This window comes from Arabidopsis thaliana (genome assembly GCF_000001735.4).
Source record: "Arabidopsis thaliana chromosome 1 sequence".
Classification (NCBI taxonomy): domain Eukaryota; kingdom Viridiplantae; phylum Streptophyta; class Magnoliopsida; order Brassicales; family Brassicaceae; genus Arabidopsis; species Arabidopsis thaliana.
This window is the reverse complement of record NC_003070.9, coordinates 1,459,065-1,471,241: the sequence shown is the minus strand read 5'-3', so window position 1 is coordinate 1,471,241 and position 12,177 is coordinate 1,459,065. Positions and strand designations below refer to the sequence as shown.

General features: G+C 37.0%; 5 protein-coding genes and 2 long non-coding RNA genes across 8 annotated transcripts; 1 reads left to right on the top strand and 6 right to left on the bottom strand.

Moving 5' to 3' along the window:
- Positions 1–360: 360 nt before the first annotated feature.
- Positions 361–1,701, bottom strand: MAPKKK18 (mitogen-activated protein kinase kinase kinase 18). The gene has a single exon (NM_100389.4). It carries the CDS (start codon positions 1,561–1,563, stop codon positions 544–546), a length of 1,020 nt encoding a protein of 339 aa, NP_172003.1. The 5' UTR covers positions 1,564–1,701; the 3' UTR covers positions 361–543.
- A 3,665-nt stretch (positions 1,702–5,366) lies between these two features.
- AT1G05090 (dentin sialophosphoprotein-like protein) lies at positions 5,367–7,003 on the bottom strand. Its single transcript, NM_100388.2, has 2 exons — positions 5,918–7,003; positions 5,367–5,794 (listed from the first exon to the last, which is right to left on the bottom strand). The coding sequence occupies exons 1-2, from the start codon at positions 6,952–6,954 to the stop codon at positions 5,620–5,622; spliced, it is 1,212 nt and encodes a 403-aa protein (NP_172002.2). The 5' UTR covers positions 6,955–7,003; the 3' UTR covers positions 5,367–5,619.
- A 65-nt stretch (positions 7,004–7,068) lies between these two features.
- Positions 7,069–8,134, bottom strand: AT1G05087 (dentin sialophosphoprotein). Of its 2 annotated transcripts, NM_001331518.1 has the most exons (2): positions 7,714–8,134; positions 7,069–7,593 (listed from the first exon to the last, which is right to left on the bottom strand). In NM_001331518.1, the coding sequence occupies exons 1-2, from the start codon at positions 8,038–8,040 to the stop codon at positions 7,123–7,125; spliced, it is 798 nt and encodes a 265-aa protein (NP_001322823.1). In that variant the 5' UTR covers positions 8,041–8,134; the 3' UTR covers positions 7,069–7,122. The 2 variants fall into 2 exon arrangements, with proteins under 2 accessions (NP_001322823.1, NP_001322824.1); NM_001331519.1 differs by having other exon boundaries at positions 7,069–8,128.
- A 767-nt stretch (positions 8,135–8,901) lies between these two features.
- Positions 8,902–9,199, top strand: AT1G04333. Its single transcript, NR_138695.1, has one exon. It is a non-coding gene; the product is annotated as an other RNA (long non-coding RNA).
- AT1G04327 lies at positions 9,085–9,308 on the bottom strand. Its single transcript, NR_138694.1, has one exon. It is a non-coding gene; the product is annotated as an other RNA (long non-coding RNA).
- Positions 9,309–9,571: 263 nt separating this feature from the next.
- On the bottom strand, positions 9,572–10,254 carry AT1G05085 (uncharacterized protein; the record flags this gene model as incomplete). Its single annotated transcript, NM_202031.1, has 4 exons — positions 9,572–9,600; positions 9,690–9,847; positions 9,978–10,027; positions 10,117–10,254. 4 exons carry the CDS (start codon positions 10,252–10,254, stop codon positions 9,572–9,574), a joined length of 375 nt encoding a protein of 124 aa, NP_973760.1.
- Positions 10,255–10,662: 408 nt separating this feature from the next.
- AT1G05080 (F-box/RNI-like/FBD-like domains-containing protein) lies at positions 10,663–12,151 on the bottom strand (the record flags this gene model as incomplete). The annotated part of the gene is made up of 3 exons (NM_100387.1): positions 10,663–10,959; positions 11,045–11,179; positions 11,264–12,151. The coding sequence occupies 3 exons, from the start codon at positions 12,149–12,151 to the stop codon at positions 10,663–10,665; spliced, it is 1,320 nt and encodes a 439-aa protein (NP_172001.1).
- Positions 12,152–12,177: the final 26 nt, after the last annotated feature.

Genomic DNA, 12,177 nt, shown 5'->3' with positions numbered 1-12,177 from the left:
CGAATCCTTACCAAAAGATTCCTTTCGAATCTTTTAGTTTGCCTAAACCCTCAAAATGACCAATTAACCAACCAACAAACAAATTCGGCACCTTTTTGTTGCCTTCATTTCTCACTTTCCCCACAAGTTAAAATCATTACACTCCCACAAAAAACCATCTTTAGTATGTTTTATCATAATTGTCAATCTTTTACCTAACTTGACTACCTCTAACTTCATGCAACTGAACTAACTAGTGTGTTCAAGATAATTGGTGCAAATTCTAGCAATACTTGGTTCAATGGCTCTTGTCCATTTGTTCTATTAGATTAAGAAATCAAAGTCCAATTCACAATTGTTTTAACTAAATTGTTGTTTTTAGATAATCAATCATGACTCATATTATAACATATAATCAATGAATAACAAAAATTGGATTTGTGGGGATAAAAAATGATGAATTAGGAAATGTACATGAAAATCTCTAAACCTCAACTTCTACTAAACTAAAACAATATCTTCACTAATTGAATCGAATAATCAACGCTCCTTCATGTGAACCGACTAATTCCGTCGAACCGTGATCCAATCCTCACCGTCCAAGTCCCATGTGGACTCCACCACAACATGACCAATCCAGCTTAGCACTCCAATTCTCTCATCCTCGTGACATTCCCACCAGCTTGAACGGTCCTCTGACACCTCCTCTTCCACTGATCTCCAGAACATTTGATCCGTCACACTTGTCGGTGAGTTCGTAACCAAACCGGTTACCAATTCCGGTTCTTTATTAACCAAGAACGGATGGTTTAGTAGTTGACTCGCTGTCCATCTCTCCGTCGCTTCTTTTTTCAAACACTTTCCTAAAAAATCCTTTGCTTGTTCCGTAAGCGAGCAAGGCAGCTCTGGTAACTCACCTAAATATCCGACCCGGTAAAGAACCGAAACCGGGTCGGTAAAATCCGCCCCAATCCACGGCTGAGACCCGGTAACCATCTCTATCACCGTACAACCCACCGCCCATATATCACTCTCTTTCCCTTGTCTCTCTCCACGCGCCGCTTCTGGAGCCATGAACGCCGGCGTTCCTCTAACCGGTTCGGTTATTTCCGGTTCAACCCATTTCGCACACCCGAAATCAGCGATCTTGGCTTCTCCGTTCTCTCCGACCAACACGTTGCTTCCCTTAATGTCGCAATGCGCAATTCCCTTTGAGTTATGAATGTACTCCAACCCAAGAAGTATCTGGCGCGTGTACTTCACGACCCGAGCCTCGTCAATGAAGCCGCCGTTCTTGGTCGCTACGTCGGTCAACGTTCCGTACGGCGCGTACTCCATAAGAAGACTGTAAGTCGTAGCTTCTCCGTTGTTGTGGAAGGGCTCTCTCGTAATTTCGCATCCTCTGTATCCGATGACGTACGGAGAGTTTAATGAGGAGAGAATCTTGGCTTCTCTTTGCAAGAACTCCGACCGGTGAAACTCGGCGGATTTTACGGCGAGTGTTTCGCCGGATTCGTGACAAGTGGCGGCGGAAACGGTGGCCGTTGAGCCACGGCCTAAAGTTTTTCCTCTAGTCCAATTCATTTGGAGAATGATACTAAAAAAGATTTGAGTAAGAAAAAAAAAATGGTTTTTTTTTTTTTTTGAATGTTTGCTTTCACTCTGTTATTGCAAAGAAAGTATATATATATAGAAGGGTTTCAGATTAATTTTGGTTCGGTAATTAGATAGTGTATACTTTTGGTAACATCGAGTTTATCCACCAAAGCGAAAATAAATAAGTGTACGTATGTAATCGTCCATACACGTGGAGACTTTGGAAAAAAAAGTTGATTACCAAATGTGATCCAATTTCGAATCTTCGATGTGATTACCAACAAAATATGTGTAGAGAGAAGAAGAAGTATTAGTACAAAAATAGGAAACGTGACCAAAAAAGAGGAGTGACGCGGCAGTGAACGTATTTAAGGAAAGGTTTGATAGGAAGTGACGTGACACTTCGTTAGGAATGGTAGAGTCTCATTGGCCTTTGTACTCTTTTGAGTCTAGAAGGTGATGACGTGTCGAATTTCAGGTAGTCAAAATAAGTATTTGTTTCTGTTCCGACCGGGAGTTCCGTATTTGTCTCGAGCCACGTGTCGGCAGAGGTAGGATGCTACGATGTGTCGACAAGTGCTCAAATCTTTCTCCCTTTTTTTGTATTTTATTTTATTTTAGGTTCGTAAGAGTTAGGTGAAAAACAAAAATGTATGGGAAAGTGCAAGCACGGAAATTTGGTAGATTTCATGGATCATATTCATGTTGATGTTCTTCACACTTGGAGCTTTGTACATCTCTTGTAACAATTATCTGGCTTTACATTTTCTTTTAAGAATTGTAACACATATACACATTTTTTTTTTTTTTTTCTGCGTTTTTTGAATGTGTTTGGAAATTGTAGAAGATGTTTGACTAGGAGGAGCGGTGGGTTTAACAACCATCATCATCAAATCTGACTAGGTATACTATAGTATTCATGGCTGACTTTAGCAAATTAAAAATTAAAATGTACATATAGAACCACGGGTCTCTAAGATATTTTGGTATCTTTTCCCCGTTTTCTCTAAATACCTAAAATGTAATCCCCTCACTTATTATAATGATAAACTAGTGTGAACTGTGAAGATTCGATTATGTTGATTTTATATCACGTTCTCAAATGAGGAAAAACAGAGAGGTATTTAATAATAAAAATTTGTTTACGAATTAGTAGTGATTTTCGGACTAATTGATCAAGAATAAAAAAGTCTTCGACAAAAATAGTTAACACATAAAAATGACGTAGTAATAATTAATAAGAAAGATTTCTCAAACTTAATATATTGTTACAATTTTAGAATATAAAAGACGTAAACTTGTAAGAAGAAGCGTCCGACAAGATGAGTTTTAACCTAAGGCAGTAGTAGTACTGTTGGGTAAAAAGATAAGGAAAACGATTTTGGTCAGACATTTACGGCTGTCCACTGCCATATACGCACATTCACAGCTCATACGCACATGTACCCTTTATTATTAACCACATGCATAATAACTTGCACATTCACGTGTTTAAAATTTACATTTTAAGTTTTTAAAGCTAAAATAATAATTGTAATGCTATACTTATAAAACCAAACATAAAACAGATGACCAAACGCAAAAAAGTGTGCTAATTAAGAAACTTATTGTACATTGGTGAATTTTATTTTATTTTTTAGCATTAATGGTAAGAAAAGTACCCATGAATAACCAATGAAAATTTGTATTAATCATTATGAATCAATGCATTTTCTTGGATGATAATGTAAATAAACTGATCATTTCTAATTAGTTGGACGCTAGCTATGTCAAACCAAATAACTGATATATTTTATTTTTCTTACTGTTGGGTAGAATAGAAATATGTTCTTAAAGTTGTTTGATAAGCCTTTTCAAGAATGTTCTTGTGGCGTGTGAGCGGTAGAGACAACACGTGGCATGAAAACAAAGAGAAACGCAAAAGATTCGTATAATGAGGAACGCCTACTTCAAGCAACAACCTACTCAATTCAAATTGTTTGAATTACATTTTGAAAAAAGTTTTATCACAAACACTATGATATCTACTTTTAAATATATCATTTGTAACTATCAAGTTATAGTTCGTTCACCGTTGTTTACCAACACCTACTATTACGATAGTTAAAGTCATTTCCTCTACGTCAGCGTTTGATTATACGCATTTGTATTTGTATTTCATTTCATTGTGCTTAATTAGATATCTAACAAATAGCTAACTTTAAATGACTTTATGAAATAGCACATGTTTGATTTGTGTCAATCAGAAATAAATATATAAACAAATATAAGTTAAAGACGAAGTCTGTTACGCATGGTAAAGGCAAAATAGAGCGTTTTTGTTGCTTCAAAGTACAAACTTTAGATGTCAATATCAAAGAGTATGCCATAAGTAACTTATATCTTCTCTCTTCTATATGTGAAAATGAACAACTATGTATTTCAATCATGCATGTTTCTGCAATTTAGTAGATGAATCTTTTGTTATATTTCGGTTAGTATAAATGGCCACTACTACTGGTTTATTGATTTGCAGACTTATGAAACAATTAAGGTCGACAATCAACATAATTAATAGAAACGATAAACTTAATCACCACACCACTTTTGTCAGAAAAAAATCACAATTTTTTTTGATACAATTACTTAATCGATCATTTGACATATATATAAAGTCTGAATACGGATTTGCATTTGAGTTTAATTAAGTACTACTGTACGTTGTAACATGACAAGTGACGAATAGCAGATTTGAAAATATTATTAAAAGAAACAAATAGATGGAACATAGCTAGCGCTACGTACATATAAATGTGAACTTGCACAAAAGAAGATGATTCAATTCCATTTATGGCAATGTGGCTCGACCGTGATTAATGGTACCCTTAAACTTTTATGTTGGAGTTTTGGAGGTTGGCATAGAAAATGTATTGATTTAAAGTAATGTTAATGTAGTACATACAACTATTCATTGTACAAAAAACCAACTGTTCACAACAAGTGGTTTTTCTGTCAGAATTTTCAGTTATAGGACGTTACTACATTACAAATACAGCATCAGTCATCGATTACACTCAAAACCCTACGTGGCCGAAAAATTGTCAGTCTATAATTTGAGGTTGTGAATTATCCATTAAATAATACGCCCCAGCCAGTGAAATCCCAAACGAATCATTTCATATGATTACATGTATATTAATCTTTTACAAAAATATATATTAAAGTATCTGAGTGAGTAGTTATTAACAAGTGTTGTTTAGAAAAGTTGGAACCAAATACTCGTCACAAATCACACTAATTCATTTGGTGGTTTATATTACTAAGCTAGCGCAATTGTGTAAATAAAAATAAGTATTGATTACCACCTTAATTATGAGTAGTTATACGGTTGTAATTTTCGAGGTACCGTACAAAAGAGATTTGAGGATCAGAAACAAAGAATGATGGGAAACTAATTAGTTTTAGAAACATAATATAATGCGTGGCTTATAAGTTACTAATCTTGTAATAATCAAATTAAGTGGTTTCCCAAAAACAAGCAAATCACTTGTGTTGTGTGTCATGCTTATATACATACATTACACAGCCTAACTTAATTTTTAATATATATTTTCTAGAAGAACAAAAACTGTCCATTCTTTGATTTAATGTTAGCCATTCAGAAAAGAAAAAAGAGTTCTCAAAGTTACAAGGTCGAATATCGGTAATTAACTTGCTTTGGTTATGACTAGTGACGACTACAAGAGATTATGGACCTATCACCAAAAACCAACATCTTGGTTATCCAAAAAAATGGAAAACACAAGAGACTCTGGATTGACTCAGAGTCCGAACAAGTTCTTGAAGTCTCAGTTGTTATGTGTGTATCCACATGTGGCCAATATCAATGGATGTAACCCAATGAACAATACTACTAGACTAACAACCACTTGGGGTTACAGAGTAAGTAAAATTGGATCCTTGAAGTTATTGAAAATGAAATATATATACATGAAAACAAGCAATCTCCAAGCCCCAGGAAAAACAAGAGAGCGCAAGAGAGATAGAGAGTACACTGTGATAATATTACTCTGTCTTGGAGATTGGAGGCACTGAAAGTTTGGTCTCGAGCATAAATGAGAGATCATGCATCTGTGACATCAGCTCCTCCGCAACATCACTCATTGACTTGGGAACTGTTGTCGTTGTGCCTACAACAAGATCAACTGTTTGATCTTTACTACCATCAGGATCACTCGGTCTGAAATCAAAAGCGAAAAACACAAAAAAAATCCGGAACATGTTACTAAAGCTCCTTGTAAGCATGAAATGAAGGTTATTTAGAGAGTTTAGAGAATAAGGAATCGACTAGAAAATAAGAAACCTGTCTAAGGTTGAGGTTCCAGAAGGTATGACTTTGACTTCCTCTGAGTTGGTTTTGCCGCCACTACTTTCAGAAAAGAAATCAGAACGTGAGATGCTATCAAAATCAAGGTCTCTGTTATTGTTATTTTCCCCAAACAAGTTCATTTCCGGATTTTTTTCACCAGAGGGATTCGCATGAATGGTGGGAGGCTGCAGAGATGTCTGCAGAATGGTTGAGGATGTGAAACTATCCCAAGTCCCAAAGAGATCATCTTCTTGACATTTGCCTATGTCAGACATCACGCTTGTATCAGTATTCTGCTTCTCATCCACGCTCTGTTCTTTAACACCGTTCTTATCTTGCGCATGTCCATAAAAAATCTCAAATTGGGAACTTTCCATGGTTTGAGAAAGTGGATTATTAGGAGTCTTGGAGTTAGCCGAGCTTGCAAAATCATTCCAGTCATCGTCATCATCATCATTAACATCTGTAGGGGTCTTCTCAATGGATTTTTTTTCATTGGTTTGCCATAGATCATCTCCGATCCAATCAATATCCATGGATGAATTTCCATTGCCACCGACAATCTGTCCCTCATTCTTGTCATGGACGGCTGAGTCGTTGGTTTGGGCCTCACCAGTGACATTACCAAATAAATCATCTTGCAACCAATCGCCAGCTTTTGAAACATAAGCAGTTGAAGAATCTGCCGGTTGTGCATAGAGTAAATCTTTTCCGGAACCAAAGACAGAATCCATATGAGCAGCCAAATCAACTGGAGAACTTACAAATGGGTCACCATCAATCTTTTTCTGAGAAAGATTTTGATCAGCAGATTGAAAGTCAGAGTCCCAATCAGAAGAAGCAGCAACAATCTTGTCATCAAAAGACTTAAGGTCAGCATTTGATAATGGTGCACCCTCAAAGAAACCAAAATTTTCATTCTCTTTAGAAGAACTATTTCTCTGAGCATCTTCTTTACCTTCAAACATACCAAAACTCTCATCCTCTTTAGAAGAACTATTTCTCTGAGCATCTTTTTTACCTTCAAACATACCAAAACTCTCATCGTCTTTAGAAGAACTAGTTCTCTGAGCATCTTTACCCTCAAAGAAACCAAAACTTTCATCCACTTTAGAAGAACTAGTTCTCTGAGCATCTTCTTTACCCTCAAACAAACTAAGGTTTTCATCCTCTTTAAAAGAGTTCCGAGCATCTTTCTCCTAGTTTCCCTGCGCTGCGAAAGAAACACTTTCCTGCGCATCTCGTCCAGCAAACAAACTAAGATTCTCATGTTCCCCAGAAGAAACAACACTCTTAGGTGCATCTTTTTTATCAAACAAACCAACATTATCATGCTGTTGCGATCCAACAACTCCCTGACTCTTTACACTATCGAATAAGCTAAGACTACGTGGATCCTTAAAATCATCATCCTCCACAGGTTTACTCTCTGCCTGCTCCACTTTGGAAAGATCTCCTCTCCGCTCAACGAAATAATCATCAAGATTAATCCCGCCTAGATTCAGAGGGTTTTTCTTCTGTACTGATTGTCCATCATCAGACTTCTCCTCTAATGCAGACCATTGTATTTCCAAATCAAGAAACTTAGACAAAGCAATTCCTTTTGAAGGCGGTGCCTTAGTAGCTCCTCTGCTTGACCCATCCGTTTCCTTTAGTGGCTCTACCATCTCCTACAGATGAAAAGTTCGTTTTTTTGAAGACACAACACACCACATTCTACATCTGACTAATACACAATCAGCTAGGAAAACAAGTAATTACAAATTAGTGAGAAAGGTATCGACTTTTACCGATCCATCGAGATTAAGAGAGGTGAGAAACCATTTGTAAGCAGAAGTGGAAGTAAATTTGATGGGATCAGGAGGATTATCACTCGTGCGTTGCTGATTTCCACAGAAGACACAGATCAGAGACTCGATTCCTCGTAAAAGTTTTCCTTTGCAGTTTCGGCAACGAAGGTACGGAGCTGAAGCATCAAGTTCTGCGATTGCCTCCTCGGATGTGGGAAGGCTGGGGAAGGATGAGTCCGAGCAATCGTCGACGGAGGTGAGCTTGGCCTCCTTTCGAAGCGAGACCTTGAGTTGGTTTATCAGATCTACCGAGATCTCCATCGCCATTTCGTTAAGGAATCTAGGGTTTGAGGATGAAGATTCTGAGTCTTCCTCCTCTGTATCAATAATAATATCGAAGGATGAGCAATTTGGAGAGACCTGCCATCTGAGGCAAAGCTTCTGCAACATACCCAATCAATTTTAACCAAAAATAACCAGACAATCGTACCGAAACCGGTTTACCAGATCCGTCCATACCAAACTACTTCTTTGAAATTCGTTTGTTTGACTCAATTTGGTTTATGAGTCTTTCAAATGGTTCGTTCTCTTGCTTCAATGCTTCTTGACTAAAAATAAATGATTTATTAATCTCATTGTACAAATAAAAAAACACACCTTGAACATCAATCATTTTGGGGTATCTTATAAAAATAAAATAAAACACAACTTAAGTAAGTAGTTAGATGCAGCAATGGAATTACAATGAGATAAAATTAGAGAGATACCACAACGAGCCAACGATATTATCCCATATAGTCATTTATGCCACAACATCTCTGAACAAAAATAAAAAGTCTACAACATCACAATGAAATTCAGATTTTAATTATGACTTATGAGCATATTGGTGTAATCAAAAATATTTTTCATTACACTACGATAATGTATTTAGAACTTAATTGAAACAAACTATATGCAATCATTTCAATTAAAATTATATTTTTGTTGCTTCATTAACTTTTGGAAAACGAAAAGATTAGCGGATGACGAAAAAAAATCAAAATTTGAATATAGTTTGTATACGGAAAAAAAATCCAAAATAAATAAATACATTAATGGATTTGGATTTAAGTTGGAAACAACGCCATTTTAACGTTTGCGCTAAGGCATGGCGCAATGTGAACTGGATGGAGGGTTAAGAGAATGTGGGCCTATAAATATTATAATAATGGGCCCTGAAAATGAAAATTGGCCCAATTAGTGGATATAAAAAGTGACGAGAGATTAGTAAAACCCGAGATCAGCATGTGATGACTCACACTCACTATTAAAATCTTAAACAAAAAGCTTACTGTTCATGCTCTGTTTTGCAACTGGACAGTGAGATTAACCTACAGGGGAAGAAGAAGGTGATGTCTGGATTTTTATACAATGGAACGGAAGTGGTCCTTTCTTTTTCTTTTTCTGAGGGTAACCCCTTACTTCTCATGTAACGGCGCTCCATGGTTTTCTATCTAACTGCTGTGCTTGTATTATTCTGTTCTGGCTTCTTTTGAAAATCTTACAGGGATACAGTTATTGTGCCAAAACATTGGGCTCGAAGAGAACATATTTACGTTGATTGTCACAAATTGCGGGTAGAAGATCTCTTTACTTAAGTATATATGTGTTGACTTGTCGATGATTTTAAATCACGGTAACACACAAGTAAAAGGACACAAAAGCCCCATCTAAGATTTCTAAATGCAAAGCCATCCCCGACATGGGTTATGTTAGCTTGTCCTTTATGCTTAAGATCAAAGAAACCCAAAAACCCTAATCATCAACAAAAAGAAACACAAGTGTGGTCATTTATTGAGCTTAACTATCATACCTATCAATCAACGGAAGTATGGTGTAAGGACCCTGTGACAACGCAAAATGGAAGATGTTAAGATATAGTAAGCCTATGAGAAGACGACCATAAATTAACTTGAATTGTGCCTGGAACCTACGAGAAGGAAAGCATGTTGCGAATCTTGGGTGCAGCAGGCATGTCCCATTAATAGTGAATTTGAAAAGAAAGTACTGTAAGACGCCTTCGAGATTCCAAGTTGGATGGAACATCCATAGCTGACTCCTTGACAGTAAGCAAAAGATGAAGCCTCTTGATCTGCAAAAGAACAAAAACAGAGGAAAGCAGACAAACCACTTAAGACATTCCTCATGCAAAGATATCAAATGCACCACTGTGGTGGAAACAAGAATGAAATAAATGGAATATTTTATAGAGGATGAGAGACTTGCTTTTTCTTTCCACGCTTTCCTTCTTCTTCTTTTTTCCTAGTTCAATCTAAACTTTTTGGAACTAGAATATGTATATATGATAATTTGGATAATGGTAATGGGATATGTTGAGACTTGAGATGACCAAACACTTACTTTGTTTGTTTTCTGCCCACGGATTACGGTTAACTTCAGACGAATGTTGACAAGTATAACGTTGACTACTATAGACCACTTATTCCATTTACATGTTTCGATATTCCTCACATCAGCTGTCCAACGAGGCTTGACCATTTTTCAATAACATTGGTTGTTTTTTCCCCATACAATTTCAAGAACTAAGTAAGATTCCAAACATCAGAGGGCCAGCAGCGAGTCAATGTTTGACTTTAAACCCAAAATTTGTTTTATGATGTTGTAAGAAAAGACTCATTAAGAGCGACCCAGCAGAAATATGTGAATAAACAATTAAACACCCTATGAATCATAGGCTATGATGTTATTGTTAAGACTGTAAACTAGGAAACTAAGCCCTCTGCAACTTATCCAGTATTTGGAAAAAGGAACACTATCAAGAAACCGTAAATAGTGTTTTTACTTTAAAAGAAAGAAAAAGAAACCTTGAACATCAATTATTTTGGGGTATCTTATAGCAGATAAGGCTAATTAAGCTTGCACATTCACTGAGCTTCTGTAGACTTTTCATTTGAACAAAAGGTGAGATGTTGTTGAAACCCTAGGAAGGTCTTTTATTTCCTCGATGATCAACTCTGGATCTTCAAGATTTAACCTCAGGGAGATTGTTGCGGTTTTTAAACGCTTAGAGTTGGCCAAAACGTATGTCAAGAATTCTTCCTCTATTATTCTATCCCCATAGTCTCTCCACTCGAATATCTCGAGCTGTGATGACAAGCATTCGGGAACATGACTCGGTTGTTTCCATGACCATGGGAGATCCTCGGGATTATAGACAAATTTCTGAGAAGCAATAAGGGAGGGCTATATATGATAAGCAAAAATTTGAATAGTATAGATTATAGATAGTCCATTAAAGCAAGAAGAGGAGGAGGAGGATGATACGTACATAATCTACCAAAAACTCTTTTAGTTTTGGAGCATTTCCAAGTAAACGTAGGAGTGTTTCCAACATGTCTGGTCCATAGGGATATATGCTTAACTTTATTAGTCGAGAGAAGTTGATGGTGGTACAACGCATAACCTGAAAGGAAAACAAACACAACTTAAGTAAGTAGTTAGATGCAGCAATGGAATTACAATGAGATGAAATTAGAGAGCTAGATACCATTGCATCAGACAAATGCATTCGAAGAGACAAGACTGAAGAAAAAGATGTTAGAAATTTGTCATCCGGATGATAAGCCTCATCTACATCGATAGTTGCATCCTGGAGACAGGGCATATCCTCGATGGAGAAAGATTCTAGTGAATAATCAGTGATTTGACAGGTGTTCACTGCAGGAGCATTTACAACCAAACACCTATCGGTATTGTCTACTACATCAGAGCAGAGATTCTTATACGTTAACTCCAATAAAGAAGGCACTTTGACAGTAAACGTTTTCACATTGTCATCTATTTTCCTTAGCACGAACAAGAACTCAAGAACAGGGCAGCTCGATAAGAAGCTAACAAGAGAATCCTCGTCTTTATACACAACACAGATTAGTTCGAGCTCTGTAAGGGATGGGAGATAGGCGGAAGAAGGAACATTCACGAGAATCTGGTCAGAGAGAGTCAGTTCAGAAAGAGAGGTGCAAGAGTAAAGGCTCTTGGGCAAGCTGGTTGGACCTGCGGACCAGAGGAGCTTGATTGTTAGCGTCATCACCAAACAATCAACAGCTTTTGCAACCCACTTTCCGATATCAACATCATCAGTGGTAGGGCACTGTGGACCAAGTTCCATGCACAAGCTGTCTATTACAGGCGCCTTGTGGAGTTGCAATGATTTGTTAAGAAACCACCAAACGCTCTTCTTGCTTTCATCATCCATGTCATCTGTATACTCAAGTGTCCTTACCATCGTCCAAATCGAGAGCCATCGTTTTGACAGAATCATGGTGGCTACTACGTCTTTTGTCGGGAGAAGATCCAATATCACTACGAGTAAATCTTCCGGTAAAACACTGATCCTGTCTTCACAACCGATCTCTTCAATTTTGGCTTCCGCCATCGAAAGCAACCAAAATAATACTAGGG

What these genes read in the sequence shown, in the direction of transcription:
- MAPKKK18 (NM_100389.4), bottom strand. Translation starts at nt 1,563, where the DNA reads ATGAATTGGACTAGAGGAAAAACTTTAGGCCGTGGCTCAACGGCCACC.
- AT1G05090 (NM_100388.2), bottom strand. Translation starts at nt 6,954, where the DNA reads ATGTTTGAAGGTAAAAAAGATGCTCAGAGAAATAGTTCTTCTAAAGAG. An exon ending in GGAACCTCAACCTTAGACAG is followed by an intron (nt 5,795 to 5,917) that starts GTTTCTTATTTT and finishes TTTTGATTTCAG; the next exon opens with ACCGAGTGATCCTGATGGTA.
- AT1G05087 (NM_001331518.1), bottom strand. Translation starts at nt 8,040, where the DNA reads ATGGCGATGGAGATCTCGGTAGATCTGATAAACCAACTCAAGGTCTCG. An exon ending in CTCTTAATCTCGATGGATCG is followed by an intron (nt 7,594 to 7,713) that starts GTAAAAGTCGAT and finishes TTTCATCTGTAG; the next exon opens with GAGATGGTAGAGCCACTAAA.